Source organism: Lontra canadensis, unplaced genomic scaffold (genome assembly GCF_010015895.1).
Source record: "Lontra canadensis isolate GAN:19392208 unplaced genomic scaffold, GSC_riverotter_1.0 scaffold133, whole genome shotgun sequence".
NCBI lineage: Eukaryota > Metazoa > Chordata > Mammalia > Carnivora > Mustelidae > Lontra > Lontra canadensis.
Window position 1 is genome coordinate 3,646,364 of NW_022631127.1, and position 18,510 is coordinate 3,664,873.

Consider the following 18,510-nt stretch of genomic DNA (forward strand, 5'->3'; position numbering starts at 1 on the left):
TTTACTGTCAGGGTCACTGTCCCTAACCTAATAATGCCATTATTCTAGGATCAAATGCATATGCAGAACTGTTATTCATCATGTCCATCATTTCTAAGCTATCCAAGCCACCATCATTTCTCATCTGGAATACTGCAATGACCTCTTAATCTCCCTGCTTCTACTCTCACCCACTTTCAGACTGTTCTCAACAGAGCAGCCAGAGCAAATTTTTAAAATGTTATGTCATCGGTTGAAACATCCGTGTGTGAGAATTGTTTTGTTTTGCTTTTTTTTTGTTTTGTTTTGTTTTGTTTTGTTTTTCTGAATGAGCAGGAACTATGAGCAAGAAATCCACAGAATTTATAGAACAAGTTTCTTGGCTACTTTTGTGTTTAATAGCTAATAAACTTTAGATATGTGTCAAGAAAAGAAAAAAGTAACATCATGTCACTCCTCGGTTCCATAACCCTCCAGTATTATTACTGACACATCCAAAGCCCTTATGGTCTATAAGGTCTGAAATGTGCCCTCCACCTCCCTCCCGATTCAAGGACTTTGCTCCTGATGTTCCCTCTATTAGGAGGAACAGGAACATCTTCCCCCAGATGTATTTATTTATCATTGCAGCCCCTGACCTGAAAGTTCGCCTTAGGAGGCAGCGAGTTCATTTTCTTCACTACCTCATCAGCAGTGTCTAAACCAGCGGCGTACTAGGCACCCCACAGTGCCATTTTATATGCTACCGGTAAACAGGAACTGATTCTGGCTTTGCGGCTGAAAGGCACGGCATATGTGGAAGGAAAGACGACTTTGCTAGAGCAAGGAATGTGATTTAAAGGAGCCTCTCAGATGGAGAAAGGCAGCCTGGCCCCGAAGCTGATTGATTGCTCTTCCCGGCCTAACCAGGTCTCCTCCTCAGACTCCACCCCTTCTAGAGCCCTCTGGAGTCAATTGGCTGAACTCTCTGAGCCCTTTCATCCTCCCAGCCAATGACAGGGCAAAAACTCTTCGGGAGGCGGGGCCAGGGTTCCCGCGATGCTGGGAGACGCCTGAGGGATGGGATGCTCCCACCTCCAGGGCACAGAGATTCCGAAACCTCCAGATGCCTAGACGGGCCCGGGGGGGTCAAGTTGAGAGTTAGTGGAGAGCCAGTGACGCAGTTCCGTCTCCGCTGTGTTCCGAGATGTGAGTCTGGCGCTTTCGACGAGAGGTATGTGGCAGCCTGGCGTCGGGGTTCGGTCCGTGTTCTGGGAGAGGGTGGCTGACACCGGCCGGGACCCAGGCCTCCTTCAGCGCAGCCGCTACGGCAACGGGGAGGAAGTCTCTCTAGGGGTAGTCGAGGGCCTCTCCCTCCCCTCGTTCGGCTCTGTCCCGTTGTCTGGGGTCTCATCTCCCACACCGCGTAGCAGCTCGCTCTGATAGGGCTGACGGTGTTTATACAATTTTGCCGTCCCCGCCCCTAAGCCAGCAGGCCGCCCTGGTAATAGCGGTCTAGAGCCCAGACAGGCTGCACGGACTCCACAACCCCAATTTGAATCGAATACCAGTCTAGTCCCCGTTGTGTTCCCAGTGAGCAACAGAGTTTTGCAGGAGATTACTCATTCATTCATTCAGTACTTACTGAGCACCTACCACTGACTGCTAGGTCCTGGGGGTGACAGTGTGTACAAAGCAAAGGTGTTTTCTGGTAGGCAAGAAATGGAACAAGCTTGAAGGGCTAGAAGCCGAGTCTGGAAATCTGGAGAGGTTGAAAACACAAAACAGATTTTGAGAGCTAGTAATCCTAAGAACTAGGTGATCATTAAAAATAAACAAAGAAACAAGAAAACATTCACTTTTCATCCTCCCTTTAAAGACTTAGTTTTTCCTTTCTAAAGACACTTGACTCAAATTTCCCTTCTCATCTCTCTGCTGCAAACTTTGGCTGGAAAGCAGGATTGCAGGTGGAATGCATTTTGCAGTTAGAGAAAGATATGGAGACTTAGATGTCAAACAGAACAGGTGAGAAGGAGCAGCTGTAGTTTGATGGAATGAGGATTACCTTCAGACGCAGAAGATTGTCTCTTACCAGCCATACTACCTTTGGCATGTCATTCAATCTCTGGGAGCTGCATTTCCCCATCTTCACAATGGGAATGATCATCCTAGCTTTTCATAGTTCTATAAGAAAGGAAGTTACCCAGGGATGGGATACTGCCCTGAGTGTCTGCTTGGAGTTGATCTCAGAGAACGCAATCTTCTCTCTTCTGTTTACAGCGATAGGACACCCTCTTAGGAACTTCCTCACCAAACCCGAGGAAGAGGTCAGGCAAGATTTGTGCTGGGCAGATTCTTCGGAGTAAGGCTGTGCTGGCCAGGTGAGACCTATACTGTGAAATTAGTTATAATTTGACAGGAATCTGCTGACTAGAAGAAGAACCATGGCTGAAAGGGAGCATTTCTGTATGGCTATTTATTGAGGACGAGAGAACCAGAAGAGTGGGAGTGAGCCCTCTGGACCTTGAGGAGTACAGTTTAGGGATGGGAGGAAAGGTAATATAGTTGAACTCAAATCTGGGTGTTAGGAGACTTGAATTTGAGTTGCAGTTTTCTTCTAAGTTTGTTTCCCCATCACTACATTTTGATAGAAGACACTGGGGGATCTGGGTGATTCCTTCCAGCTCCGACATTCTGAGAATCTCTGCATATTTAGACTAAGTCAGCTGAGTATTGGAGCTCCTGGATGGCCCTGTTGAGACAGCATTGCCAAGACTGTATATATACTGTCATGGTGTTCAGATAATACGAAGTACGAAAGGGATGAACAGGTGGAGAAGGGATGGTGATAGTCATGTGTGAAGGGTGCAGTTCTTATCACCCCTACACCCAGATAGAATCAGAATCTTGAACTCGTTTAAGATTTCAAATCACACAACATTTACTGAACCCTCTTTGCGCTAGGTACTTTGTGGAATTCCATCCATGAATACCATGGGCCTTGCTCTCAGGGGCTTAGAGCTTAATGTGTACTTGTGAGGAGAAGTGACAGAGACATACATCCAATTCTAGTATAAGGCAGCCCTAGTTTATATTACAGCTTTGTTACTGTGTTCTTTTTAAGTACAGAAATTTCTCTATGGTCACATGAATTAGAGGTGAAAAAAAAAAGAATGGAAGAAGGGAAATGAGTTGGGAGACAACTTTAGGAATGCAGGATGGGTGACCATTAGAGGGTCTGCCACTCTCTAGGTGTCCAATAAGTGTTTGCTGAATGAATGAACAAATGAATGGGAAATGAATGAACAAATGATAGGAAAGAAAATGATGAAATCCAGGAATTTCCAGGAAAGCATAAACTTGTATTAGAGTGGATACAGAGGGTGACTGAAAGAAAGAAATTCAAGGTTATCAGATCCAGGTCTGAATATCAACAATGGTAATGTCACTAAGAAAGATGAAGATGTAGGAAAACACTTTAGATGAGAAAAGGAAGAATATGTCAGGAATACAAATTTGAGAATAAGACAGAGGGTAAAAAGGAAGTTGTGCAAATACATTAGCTCACTGAGACAGAGATTTTGGTTAGAAGAGCAGGAAGGGAAAAAGAGAAATGCACAAGGATGTGCCATAAAGAAGCCCAAGGTGATTCTGCGGGAACTAAGAGGGAAGCAAGACTTATCAGAAGATGATCTGCTTTTGTTATGATGTCAGGCTTTGTTTTATGTGCCTGAGATCAAGGAGTCCCCTGATAATTTTCTCCCAGTTCTTTTTAAATCTTTTTTTCTCATTTCAGTTTTTATATTTCTTTCATCTGTCTGTGTGGAATTTTTCAGGTATTCCCTCTTATTCGTCACTGTATTGCAGCTAATCAGTAACCAAGGGCCATGTGACTCCTGCTCACAGAAACCCAAACAGGCAGGTGATGCTGGTGAGTTGAAGGAATACAACCTCCCAAGGTTTTCAGACACCTAGAGAGTGGCAGACCCTCTGATGGTCCCCCATCCTGCATTCCTAAAGTTTTCTTCTTAACTCATTTCCCTTCCTCCATTCTTTTTTTTTTTTTAACCTCTAATCTATCTGGGCTAATCTTCCTAAATCATTTTTTTTTTAAAAACAAGTTTAATTGAAGTATAGTCAATATACAATAGTATACCGTAAAGCATTCTTTTCCTAATTCCACTTTTAGGTACGATGATATGAAATCTATTGTCCAGACTGGAATATTTTCATGAGTTAAGGGGACCACTATTAATAATGATGCTGGAATGATACTGGAAACTGTATTCTTGACAAGTGAGAGTGAGAGAGAAGAACAGCAAAGTAGAAAAAAGAATATAGAGTGGGGAAAGAAAATGAGGATGGTTAATACTTGTTACCCATTGACCATCGAATTATACCCATATGTGCCCCATAATTTCAGTGTTCTGGCTCATATTGCTTCATACAACTTAATTCTTCCATCTTTTCATTCAAAAATTTTTCTTTGTTGCCTACTGTGTACTTGGAACTGTGCTAGATGCTGGGAAGACAAAGGTAAACAAAATGGACAAAATTCCCACCATCGTGAAGCTACGTGATAGTGTAATCACCCACTTATTTCTGAGTATGCTGGCCCTGTGCAAGCTTCCTTTTTTTCTTTTTTTCTTTTTTTTTTACCTTCCCCTCCCTCACAAGCTTCTTTTTGAGGAAACCATTCCTTCATGTTCTGGAACTTAGCCAAAGGTTTGCCTTCTTAAAACACCTTTCCCCGAGTATTCTGGGCCCCAGTAATTGCTCCCTTCCCTAGTACCGTTTACCTCTTGATTGGGTACTTTGTAAATCTTAATTTGGTCTCCTCATTTTTCATGATTAACCCCACTGTAAGCTCCTTAAATGTAGGTTTGATACTTCATGCTTGTATTGGTATGCTCAGTCTGCTATAACAAAATCCCACAGACTGGGCAGTGTAAACAACAGAAATTCATTTTCTCACAGTTCTGGAGCCTGTAAGTCCAAGATCAAGGTGACCACCTAATTCAGTTTCTGGTGAGAATGCTCTTCCTGGCTAATAGATGGCCACCTTCTTGTTCTTTACTCATATGACCTTCCTTAGTTTGTTTGGGGGAAAGGAGGCAGGAGTGGAAGCAAAAGTGAGGTCTCTCATGTCTTTTTATAAGGACACACTAATCTTATCAGACCAAGCCCTTATGATCTCATTTAACCTTAATTACATTGTTAAAAGTCACATCTTTAAATATAGTCACATTGGGGGTTAGAGCTTCAATGTGTGTTTTGGTGGGGGAAAGGGGAAACATTCAGTATGTAACCATGCTTTATTTTATTTATTTATTTTTTTACATTCATTAATGGTATTTATTGCTTTGTGACAGAGCCATGTAAATACCTGGCTATTAACAGTTTCCATAGACACCTTTTTCTTGAAAGCCATGAGATGTATCTTTTCTATAGCAGCTTTTAACAACAGAAAAGTTACTATAGTAGTTAGCTGAGAAGATTTAGATCAGTCATGTCTAGAAATGAGACATGCTGGGGCTGGCTTCAAGGCATTGTCTCATTCTGAATCTCTAAAATATTTTGTTCTAGTAATTATGTGGATCCTCTAAAGTCATATCCCAACTTTTTATAAGAAATACCATAAAAATAATTAAAATATAATAAAAGTTAGCAGAAGATAATTTGTTAGCAAAATGAGAGACCTCTATAACAGTAAATATAAACTTACCCACCTGTTCATCCATCTGTTCATTCATACCACAAATATTTTCTACTTTTCTGTAATAATACTTTTTAATATTTTTATTATTTTCCCTGCTAAATCGAAACAAGAAATGTGTACAGAGTAGAATGCTCAATAATTACTGCTTTAAGACATGTATAAAGAAAAGAGTTTCAGAGAAGATTACAAATGGAAAAGAAAGAACCATCAACTGTCTCAGAAAACTCTGGAAATGGCTTAACTTACTGTTCCACTCTGCTCTGCAGGCCCCTGGCTTCTCACTGAGTTTCCACCTCTTTGATTAGGAAAGGTAGCAACAGTTGGTTGTGAGTATACTTCAGGATCTAGCAAGAATCCACCCCTCCCCACTGTTTTCTTTGCCTCCTGTTTATATTTTGAGCACAGATTTGTATATATGTGTCCCTCTATGGCATCAGTGGCACCTATATTCCTGAAATATGAACTCTAACCTCAGTTGGAAGTTCTCTTCCTTTCTTGCTGGTCTTGAGCACTCACCCTTAGATATGCTCCTCCTCCAGAAATTGTGACTCAGCTTATTGAAAAGCTGTGAGACCGTGGAAACTGGTCAGACTTTTTTGAAAAGCAGTAGCCATCACTGCAAAACAATTTCATTCCCTCTGACCCAACAACTCCTTTGTGGAACTTTTATCCTAAGAATATATTTCAGTAGGAAGAAAACTTTGTGGAAAGTGATCATGATAGCATTATTGAAGTGGTTAAACAGCAGGGAGCAACAAAAATTTTGAGTGCTAGCAAAATTGTGGGTAAATTATAACAACTTCAATTGGTAGTGTATTATATAGTCATAAAATGGTCTTATGATTAAATAGCAATGTGGAAAATTACATATAGTAGGATGCAAAATTATATCTATCGTATACTTGCAACCATATATAATCTAAGTATGGACAAGTTTGAAGAGGAATATAGTAAAAGGAACATTAATTATGTGTTAGTATCATGGAATCATTTTTCTGTTTTCTTTTATGGCCCCAATCCCCTCCGGATTTGAGGTATGCTAGAGTTACCTATATATCTCAAAAGTAGAAATAATTATTTGTGGTATGAATGAACAGATGGATGAACAGGTGGGTAAGTTTATTTATTTACTGTTATAGAGTTCTCTCATTTTGCTATTTTTTTATATATATATATATAATATATGTCATATATAGGTGTATAAATATAGATATATATACACCTATATATGACATATATATATTTATATATATGACATATATATGACATTTATATATATGACATAAATATATATTTATATATCTATATATCTATATATATAGGTGTATATATATATATATAGACATATATTATATATATACCTATATTACCTATATATTTTGTGTCAAACTCATTGAGAAGTTCCTGCTTGTTCCTGACATCGGTTTCATGTATTAGCCCCTTTTGGTTGTTCTGTCTACTACTTTCACCCTTTTGCCAAAGTTAGATACTTTGTATCATGCAAAGTCTTATCAAAGCATGACCTTACCCTGCCATGCTTTAGCTAGCCCTGTTCCCCAACTCAGTCTCTCTGGTTTGCACAGTAGATTAGGTGATAGTTCATCAGAGGGATAACTTGGTGAGAAGCAGACAGACTGAATGAGCATATGTAGCTGGATCCAGCTACAGAGTAGTCCCTAGAGAGTAGGTTATGGTGTGATTAGGCTCCAGTAGTCTCTGTTACTTGAAGAACAGTGTTACCCCTTACTAAGACAGGGCTTAAGAACAGAGATGTAGACATGGGCCTCATACCTGGATGTAGAGCAAAAGATGAAATCTTAGTTATACCCTAAGACAATTGCAGTTGCTGGTCTATGAAACAATTCTTGAGCATCTATTTTGTGCCAGCCATTATATCATTGGTATTAGGGGAATAGGTCAGCAAGAACTAAAAGCCAAACTGTTTTGGAGAGCTACTGAGCTAAGGATCTTTCAGTTCATTTTTTCTAGGGACCAGATGAGGAGTTTGATGGCTCTAATCCTGGGAGTAGATGTGAGACAGGAGGAAACAGGGTGGATTTTATATTACTTATTGCTTACCCTGATACTGGACTTTTTGGGTTCCCCTCTTGTCTTTCCATAAGCCTTTATTTACTTAGGCATCTGGGTCTACCCTCATTTTTTTTTCATCTTATTTTTGATCAGTTCTCTCTGTCTTTGAACATTTCCTCTTCCTTGTGAGGCCCTGTGATGTACCACATCTTGTGATCTTTGGATAGAGAATAGGTGACATGTGCAATTTCTGTTTCTTCTGTTAGATGGTGGAACTGAGGAGGTGTTGATTCCAATATCACTCCTAAAACGTGAGAATCTTACACTTTGACGAGAACTCCACAGAGGTGTTCCCAGGGAAGTAAAAATTTAGAAAGCTTTTCTGAAGAGAAAGAGAAGATTCAACAGGCCATTGTGATGCTTCAAGCAAGAGAAAATGAGAAAGACAAGAAGCTTCAGGCATAAGACAGTTAAAGACAATAAAACACTTACAGAAGTGAGTGAGCATGAATATGAAAAAGATGGTAGTGAGTGCTTGGATCCTGCAACAAATATGAGAATTCAGGCTGAAAAGAAACAGTATATATGTACTGAGTGTGGGAAAGCCTTTAGTCAGAGTGCAAATCTTACAGTACATGAGAGAATCCACACAGGAGAGAAACCCTATAAGTGTAAGGAGTGTGGAAAAGCCTTCAGTCATAGCTCCAACCTTGTTGTACATCGGAGAATCCACACTGGACTGAAGCCCTACACATGCAGTGAATGTGGGAAATCTTTCAGTGGTAAGTCTCACCTCATTCGGCACCAGGGAATCCATAGTGGGGAGAAAACTTATGAATGTAAGGAGTGTGGGAAAGCCTTTAGTCGGAGTTCAGGTCTCATTTCACATCATAGAGTTCACACTGGGGAGAAGCCCTACACTTGTATCGAGTGTGGGAAAGCCTTTAGCCGTAGTTCAAACCTTACTCAACATCAAAGAATGCACAAAGGAAAAAAAGTTTACAAATGTAAGGAGTGTGGGAAAACATGTGTTTCTAATACAAAGATTATGGACCATCAGAGAATTCACACAGGGGAGAAGCCTTATGAGTGTGATGAGTGTGGAAAAGCTTTCATTTTAAGGAAGACCCTTAGTGAACATCAGAGACTTCACCGTAGAGAGAAACCTTACAAATGTAATGAATGTGGGAAAGCTTTTACTTCTAATCGAAACCTTGTTGATCATCAGAGAGTTCACACTGGAGAGAAACCTTATAAATGTAACGAATGTGGAAAAACCTTCAGGCAGACTTCTCAAGTTATTCTACATTTGAGAACGCACACTAAGGAAAAGCCCTTTAAATGTAGTGAGTGTGGGAAAGCCTATCGTTACAGCTCACAGCTTCTTCAACACCAGAGAAAACATAATGAGGAGAAAGAAACATCATAAAAAACATATATTGTTGGTAGTAGGCCTAATTGCTACTTTTTGGAAAAACAATTTTTCATTATTCTCAACCTTAATTAAATTCCTATGACTCCATACAGGGAAAGTAACCAGAAGCAGACAAAGATGATCAGAGGGATATTCATGCTGGCATCATACATAACTGAAGGAAGAGAACTAGATTTTCAGTAGCATGGGGTTTAAATGAATGATGGTCTATCTACATGATGGTTTTGTAGCCGTTATAAACATTTTTAAAGAATAATGCCATGAGGAAAATTATTTGTATAAAATGGAAGATAAAGAGAAAACAAATTTGATCCAAATTTTTAAAAAACGTACCTATAGGAGAAAAATATGAATGAAATAATACCAAATCAAAACTTTAACAGTGATTATCGTTGGGTGGTAGGATTATAGGTGATTTCTATTTTCTTTATACTTTTCTATGCTTTTTAGATTTTCTACAAGAATATACTACTTTTATATTCAGGAAAGAAGTATAGTATTTTTTAAATACAGTGAGTACATGTTCATTTTCACTCATCAGTGTTATGAAAGGCATGTGGAACATGGACCCTAAACTCACGGGATTCCACCCTAATGGCACTTGGTAGTAGGGGAAGCATGAGCAAGTCACTTCCTTTAAGAGCCTGTTTCCTGTTTGTTAAATAATAAACATCAGTTTTGGTCTTTTGCAGTTTTAAAATAAGCTGACATTTTTAAACTCTTAGGTTAAAAGAACAACAAAAATTTACCACATTCTCCTCTCCCATGGTTGTAGAAGGATCTGCAGGTAATAGAGACTTCATATTTTCGATATATATCTACAAAACCAGAAAAAATAACCCCTTATGAAATTGAAACAATGGCAGGTACATAACCTGTAAAGATGCACTCAGCATAATCTAAAACGAGGGGAAGACTCTGCCTTCTCATGTATAATTTGGTATCTTAAATTATGGTCTTTGGGATCAGAGGTATGTGTTCTGATCCCAGATCTGCCATGCACTAGCTTGTCAATTATGGACAAGTCACTTAACTGCACTGAGCCTTAGACTTATCTGAAAAAGGGAATAACTACCTACTTCACGGGGTTGTGAGGATTTAATGAGATAATTCATGTATTGTGTGACAAGGCTGGCACATAGTAAATGAAAATAGCTCAACTATGGGACATCGGAGCAGTGTTTCTAAACTCTTAGAGTGATTCAGGAAGTTTTACCTAAGGTATCCTTTAGGACATTTTCAGGTGTAATGAGCAAAATATCAAGAACTAGTAGCTAAAACCTTAAGAACATCGATTGTTTACTTATGGGGAAGTCTGGAGGTAAGCATTCCCAAATTTGGTTTGGCAACTGAGCAATTCATCAAACTTAAGTCTTCATTCCATAATTTTCAGCATATTGGATTTCATTTTTTGCAGTCTCCCGGTTGTAAGATGTTGGCCATAAGTGGGAACTCTACTCTTCACAACTCTTTCAGAGTCAGGAAGTGAGGAAAGGAGCTAAGGCTTTCTGATCTATTTGCCTTCTCCCTTTTATCTTTGAGGAAATGTTTCTTGGGAGCAGGGAGGAATGCTGTGCAGTCAGTGCTACAGGCGCTCACTAGCTTCCTCTGCCTTTATGTCCAGCCCTTTGAGAAAGCCTTAACCCATTTTCAGCGTTTTAAACTTCTAAGTCCTTAGCTCAAGATCCCATGGGGAACACTTAGAATCTGCCCATTCTTAAATGCAGTCACCTCTCTTCATATACAGTGAATCCTTAAACCTAATGCCATTTGTCTTATGCACATGGTGATTATTCTTATCCCATTCAATTCTTTTAACATTTGTACAAGAAAATTGAGTCTCATTGAGGTTAGGTGACTCAGTAGTTAGTGCTTGGAACCAGGATTTGAACTCAGATCTGAGTTTTAAGTCCATGCTTTCTTCATGATCCCAAAGTGCCTCTGCCCACCATAGCAGTTCTGTATGTGAGTGGGAAACCAGTTGGGACTCTCCTGAGTAGACACCTCAATGAAAGGTAATTGTATCTGGATAATCATTTGGTCATGGTTTCATAAGGAAGATGCTATCCATCTTCTCTGAATTCAATTTATGGCTTATCTCTGCACCTTGTAATTTAGTTTTAAGAATTATATATTTCTTCCTTGCTGTTACTGGAGACAAAGAAGCAGAAGGTTGTAAAGGGTATTGTGTGAAAAGGGTTTGGTTTTGTCCTATTTTGATAGGATAGTGGCTTACATTCAATTTTGGGATGTTATAATCCCTCTTTGCATGGTTACTCAAAACAAGGTCTAGAGGTTAGTCCCTCTTTGTATAGTTATTCAAAACAAGGTTTGCTGCATTCAGGGATAGGACTGTTTGGTAGGCACTTCCCCAAGAGTGGGTGGACATGAGAGTAGGGTAACCCACATGTGGCAGTGGGTTACATTACTGTAGTACTAAGTGTCCTTCCACCATTTTTCCCTTGTCTTGTGTCCTTTTAAAATTAAGGGAGGTGTTTGTAATTAGTATCCCATGCCTTTTGTCTCGCCAGCCATCCTCACCCGCTGATTACCTATGTGGAAACTCCCCGTGACTAATGTCCACTGGTGGCCAAAACTAAGAAAACAGGCAGTTGGCTTCTTATATGACTATCAGAGTTTATTTTTTGAACATTTATTATCACCAAGCAGAGTTGTTGATATTTCCTATGTTGCCAAGCAGGTATTCTGTGATACTTTCCTATCACTGTCTCATAGCATCTGAGATTCTTTCAAATAGGCTTTCTTTTTCATCTTAAAGATTTTTGTGATCTTCAAGAGTAAATACCTTCTGGAAGGATACTGTGTCATCTCAAACCCAGCAATCTGAATACAGATCTTCACATATCTTGCCTCAGGCAAGGTAAGATAATAAACCCTCACCCATTTTCTAGGCAGATACCTGTCTTGAGCTGCAAGAGTAAATGCTTATAAGTGGTCCCCATGCCCTTTCAGATGAATATTCTGCACTATAATTTGAACTGATTATCCACCTTCCTCCAGGGACCCTTTCAAAACCACCAGCTGTTAACTTCAGTCAGAATTTAATTATGCAGTTCTTACCATACTTTCAGATCTTTCAAGATGCACCCTGGATTCAGGGTCTCTTTGTTTTTTCCAGCATCCTCTGTACTAATGGAAACCTAGTTGTTCCTTAATAGCAGTGCTTCCTCTGCAGCACCTCAATTGTTAGTTTTTGTCTCCCTCAACCCATTTTCCTGTCTTTATTGCTATTTTTTCTCTATTCTCCATCAACCCAGCTCATCAAAACCCCAGCTCTTTTGAAATATACATCACAGGATTACTGTATATTACCCAGCACTGTTTTTGTTATCTGCTGGCTTCCTGTGCACTCACACTTACTCATTTATGTCTTTAGTACCCTGAATATTCTGGAGGAATATAAAGAGGTGATATTTTTAGCCATAGACCTCCTGGTTGTGTAGAATTGCTCTTGTGTAGAATAGAGATATATATGTCTCCTTTTAGTTGAGATAATGTGAAATAAAGTCTCATTTTATATAGCTTGATTAAAGAGAAATATGAAAGACAAAGAATTAAGCATAGAATGTCTTTCTAGGTTTAGAGATACTTTTTATTGATGGTATGTACTGTATTAGTTCTTACTTGGAACTGAGAAAAAAATCAAAACCAAAAAGGGCGTTAAATTCCATAAGACTAAATTTGATTTCAGTTCTGTATCCTCAGTGACAGACTTTTTAAAATTTTTCCATTAAATATAAATGATTCCATTTAATATAAATGAATAAAATAGTATGCTTGCATTGTTAGATTGTTTTCAGAAACTAGACTGTCTTTAATCACCTGATGTTATAAAGCTGTTTTTGCAGGACATAGTTATAGTATCTCCAATAAATCTGTTGTTATTTACTTGTTATAAATACCACTGAATTTTTTTTTTTCTTGTTGCTTCCTTTGTTCAGAGTGGGAAGAAACACTTCAGTTTGCTTTTCTTTAGGCAGCTGTTTTTTGGAATGAACTGATTTGGCTTATTTCTGATTTAAACACAACATGCAGCTTGTTATTTTTATACTTCTACTACATAAACAAGAGCTTTCTAGCCAATAGAAAGTGTCTTGTAATTCCTTAAAGGACTTGTACAGCCTGTTATTGTCCCAGCTCCTTTTTTTGGCCCCGTCTGTGTTTCAAATCTTTACTATTATGTAGACCTTAGATGGCTATATAAATCCAGCCATGTTCCCTGATGTCTGTTTCTGCTCCAGAAAGTGGGTTTGTAAGTGGTATAAAGAAGATGGCAGACTCCTTTATGGGCAACACAGACAAGGACCTGACTAGTTCCCACTCTTCCCACTGACCGTTTAAATGCACATGGCACAATTTGACCACAGGGATTGTGTAGACATGAAAAAGCTGTAACGTGTCTCTGAAACTAAGACCAGTGGACTCCAAATCTAGGAACCACAAGAGGTAACAGCACACATACAGATCAATTTCTGAGGCCCACCAAATCTGGACCAGGGTCTGGGAATCTATATAAAACAATGCTTTTGCAGTGGGAATTGAAAGAAAATTTTTCATTGGGATCCTTGACTCTTTACATGACTACTGTGATAATTGTCCATTTTTCCCTCAGAAGAACCTATAAATTACTAAATTATTGAGATATATACTGAAGTTTGTATAACCATGACAAATTAGCAACCAGTTTACAGAGTATGAAATAAAATGCTGTCATATTTGCAGTGTTTGTTTTATCACAAAACTGAGCAGAGATTCATGCTTTTAAAAGGTATAATAAAACAGTATGGCAAACTAGATAATTAAAGCCCTTTGGCTACAAAACAATCTAGAAATTCTGGGTAAAATTTAAACATCCTTTTAAAGGGCTTTTGAGAAGATAAAATAAATGCACAGAGCCTAAAATAAAGAGGAGCTGGATGCCAGCAAGATGTCATTGGTGATACCTTGGGTGCTGTGAGGTAGTTTGGTGATATTGGTCACCAAGGAACATAGATTTTATCTGCTGCAAGGGCAGGATTTGAATCTGTGAGCTTATAAAGGTGGAGAATTGGAAGTGAGATTTCTGTAAGAAGCCCAGATGTTATAAGCTATATCCTCAGTGAAAGCATGCTTTAGGAAAAAGTCAACCAGGAGCAGAGGAGTACATCAAGGAAGCTTGTGAGATTTGTCATGGGCTATAAGTGGAAAATAAAAGTCTTGCTAATAATTAGTAGTCATGAGTCAATCCTCATGGTAATTTAGGGTTTAAATTTGAGAAACGCTAAACCAATAAAGTAATACAAAATTAGATATGTACACTTGCAAGTATTCATGGAATAGTTATTTAAAACTTCAAATTTTTTAAATACTGAATTATCTAATTGTTTTTAGATTGAGCTTTTTAGGAAGTATGCATAGACAAAGGATAACATGCAGCAAATTTATTGGAGAGTGTTCTTGGGATAAACACCTATAGAGCAGGGAGAACACCAGATTAGTAGCAGAAGTCATCTGAGTTGCTTCAAACTCGGTCAGACCAGTCTGCCTTTCAGAATTCTGTAGACCAGGGGTGAGGTCTGGGCCCTTATACCCCTTCATCAACTGAGTACAAGCTCCATCACACCACCTTAAAGGGAACCACGATCTTGGATAAGGTAGACTTCTTCAGCTGAGGATAGTTTCTGGAGAGGACTGACAGTTGAGGGCTTTCAGCCTGCCCCTCTAGTGGGTGGAAGTCAAGAGAACAATCCAGGGAAATCCAGACAGTGCAACAAAATGTCCTCTACACTGATCATAATGCAGTTAGAATAGAAATCACTAAAAAAAAAAACCCCACATACATTTGGAAATTAAATAATTCATGGGTTGAAGAAAACTTAACAAAAATGAGAAAATACTTAGACATGAATAAAACTGAAGAAGAGACTTCCTGTTCTGGCCATATTAGAATTAGAGGGACCAGAATTAGATCCCTACCTGAAACAAAAGTCCCAGACAAAATATATGAAACAAGGATTTTTAACACATTGATACCAGCAACAAAAAAACAAGGATCTGATAGAAATAAATGAAGTAAGCCCTTACGTGTCCCCATTTATTGCCTTGAGAAAGCCCCCCCGGCAGTAGCATAGGGAGGAGGAGCCAAGTGGAGTCTGGTGAAATTCTTTGAGTTGAAGAGAGAGCTGAGAATCCAAGGAGACTGAGGCAGGAAGTGTTCATAAGATAGAACTGGAGGAGAAAGAACTGCACAGAGATTTCTGGGTATCTGTGAATGGTCCCCTCCTCCCCCAGGATATTCAGCAGAGGACTGATGGACACATTACAGGAGGAAACATGTAAGGCCGGTTGAGAAGAAAGTTTGAAAGGATTTGAGTGAACAGTTCCAGGCACAAAAGCAAGGCCAGGAATATCATCTTCCCACAAGTCAGACTAAAAAAAATGCAATTCCTTTGTGCATTGGGTAAAGTACTCAGAAGGGGCTTACCTTAGTAGTGGAGGACAGTAAGCCTAGAATAAATCTGGAGAAAACTGCTCTAAGGTACATCACAAATTGCTCAGAACCAGTCAAGAAGAGAAAATTATGAAAACAGCCAGAGGAAAAAACATGCACAGAGAAAGAAGATAGGCATAACAACAGATTTCTCTTTGTACTCCATACAAGCATGAAGACAATGAAACAGCATCATTAAAGCACCGAAAGAAGAACCTGCCATCCTGGAATTCTAGAGCAATCAATATATCATTCAAGCACAAACCAAGACACATCTTCAGACATTAAAAAGCTAAAAGAGGGGCACCTGGGTGGTTCAGTCAGTTAAGAGTCTGCCTTGGGTTCAGGTTATGATCCTGGAGTCCTGGGATCAAGCCCTGCATCTAGCTTCCTGCTCAGTGGGGAGTGTTTCTCCCTTTGCCCCTCACCCATTTGTGTTTTCTCTCTCTCTCTCTCATAAATAAATAAAATCTTAAAAGAAAAAGAGCTAAAAGAATTCATCAGTAGCCAACCTTCTCTACAAAAAACGTTAAAGTAAGTCCATCAGAAGAAAAATGAAATGAGATGGAAATTTTTTTTTCCCATCATTTGTCTTGCATGTTTTAAAAAGTTTAAGTAATTTCCAGGTGGGTCTCAAACTCACCACCCTGAAATGAAGAGCAGCATACTTTTGAGCCAGCCAGGTGCCCCTGTCTTAAAATTTGGGCTGTTGTGTTGGCTGTCCTGTGCATTATAGGACATTTAGTAGCACCCATGGCTTCTACCCACTAGACACTGGTGTTTCAAAAGTATCTCTAGGTGTTGCCGCCAGGTTAGAACCACTACTAAGCAAGTTGAAAAGCACTGGTATACAGAAAGTGATATAATGTCACTTGAAAGTAATAAAGATACATACTATAAATTGCAAAGCAATCATTAAAATAAAGTTATAGCTAATAACAAAAAGATAAAATTGCATAGAATTATACATCCACAAATTAGCATATACAAAATTGGTGAAATCTCAATAAGCTCTGTAGATTGTACAATTCACTCTCCTGGTTGAATTGATGTTGTGCTCTAGTTATGCAAGATGTGACCTTTGGGGAAAATTGGGTGAAAGATACACGGGAACTCACTGTACTTTTTTTTTTAACTTCCAAAATTTTAGAGAAAATAAAACTGATAAACTTCCAGCAAGATTAATTAAGAGAAGACACAAAGTACCAATATCACAAATGAAAGAGATACCAATTAGATGAGATTCTATGCCAATTAAAGACATAAATTATTGTGATGGTTAACTTTATATTGAACTTGACTGAGCTAAGAGGTACTAGATAGTGATACTTCTGGGTGTGTCAGGTTATTTCCAGAATAGATTAGCATTTGAATTGGTAAATTCTGGGAGTTAGGAAGGGTTCTAACAATTTGGTTGACTGGCTGAAACACAAACCAAAAGATACACCCCCTATACCCCATGAATGAAACAGAAATGTTCAACCTCCTTTTCTTCAATTTAGAGAAAATAATTTAAAGGCTTAGAGAGATTGCAGTATTTAGAGTGGATTTGTCATTTAAGGTGTACTCACCTACTGTGGGTTTGTCCATAAGACATACTTATTGTCTTTCAGGTTCTTTAAAAGACAAAATCACATAAAGTAATAATTCTAATAATACCACAAAAAACAGGGAAAAGGAATAAAACTGTGCTGGTGGTAGCTACACTGGAGTTTGTATTTCACTGGAAATTACTATAAATCTGAAGTAGAATCTCATAACGAGATAAATATTAAGAACAACCATTAAGTAATAATGTTAAAAATGCAACAAAAAATTGCTAAGGGAATTAACATGTTAAAATAGTGATTCAATGCAAATGAAAGAAGTAAAGGAAGACAAGAAAACAAGACAGATGTATGAAAAATAGAAGGGAGGGGCGCCTGAGTGGCTCAGTGGGTTAAAGCCTCTGTCTTCGGCTCAGGTCATGGTCCCAGTGTCCTGGGATCGAGCCCCGCGTCGGGCTCTCTGCTCAGCAGGGAACCTGCCTCCTCCTCTCTCTCTCTGCCTGCCTCTCTGCCTACTTGTGATCTCTGTCAAATAAATAAATAAAATCTTTAAAAAAAAAAAAAAAAGAAAAAAGAAAAATAGAAGGGAAAATGGCAAATATAAAACTATACCAATAATGACATTAAACATTTTTTAATTTAAATTCAATTTAGTGGGCACCTGGGTGGCTCAGTGGGTTAAGCCGCTGCCTTCAGCTCAGGTCATGATCTCAGGGTCCTGGGATGGAGTCCTGCATCAGGAGCTCTGCTCAGCAGGGAACCTGCTTCCATCTCTCTCTCTCTGCCTGCCTCTCTGCCTACTTGTGATCTGTCCCTGTCAAATAAATAAATAAAATCTTTTAAAAAAAATAAATTCAATTTAGTTAACATACTCTATATTATTAGTTTCAAGGGTAGAATATAGTGATCCATCAGTTCCATATAACACCCAATGCTCATTAAATCAAGTACGCTCCTTAATGCCCAACAGCCAATTACCCCATCCCCCAAACCATCACCCCTCCAGCAATCCTGAGTTTGTTTCCTACAGTTAAGAACCTCTATGGTTTGCCTCCCTCTCTGTTTTCATCTTATTTTATTTTTCTTTCCCTTCCCCTATGTTCATCTGTTTTGTTTCTTAAATTCCACATATGAATGCAACAATATGGTATTTGTCATTCTCTGACTGACTACTTTTTTTTTTTTAAATATTTTTATTTATTTATTTAACAGACAGAGATCACAGATAGGCAGAGAGGCAGGCAGAGAGAGAGGAGGAAGCAGGCTCCCCGCTGAGCAGAGAGCCCAATGCGGGGCTCGATCCCAGGATCCTGGGATCACGACCTGAGCC

General features: G+C 38.9%; 1 protein-coding gene across 4 annotated transcripts; it reads left to right on the top strand.

Annotated features, from left to right (window-relative positions):
- Positions 1-1,131: 1,131 nt before the first annotated feature.
- On the top strand, positions 1,132-9,733 carry ZNF660 (zinc finger protein 660). Of its 4 annotated transcripts, none has more exons than XM_032842807.1 (4): positions 1,132-1,192; positions 2,239-2,339; positions 3,795-3,889; positions 7,975-9,733. In XM_032842807.1, exon 4 carries the CDS (start codon positions 8,145-8,147, stop codon positions 9,135-9,137), a length of 993 nt encoding a protein of 330 aa, XP_032698698.1. In that variant the 5' UTR covers positions 1,132-1,192; positions 2,239-2,339; positions 3,795-3,889; positions 7,975-8,144; the 3' UTR covers positions 9,138-9,733. The 4 variants fall into 4 exon arrangements, with proteins under 4 accessions (XP_032698698.1, XP_032698700.1, XP_032698699.1 ...); XM_032842809.1 differs by having other exon boundaries at positions 3,795-3,880; XM_032842808.1 differs by lacking the exon at positions 2,239-2,339 and having other exon boundaries at positions 1,134-1,192.
- The last annotated feature ends 8,777 nt before the right edge of the window (positions 9,734-18,510 follow it).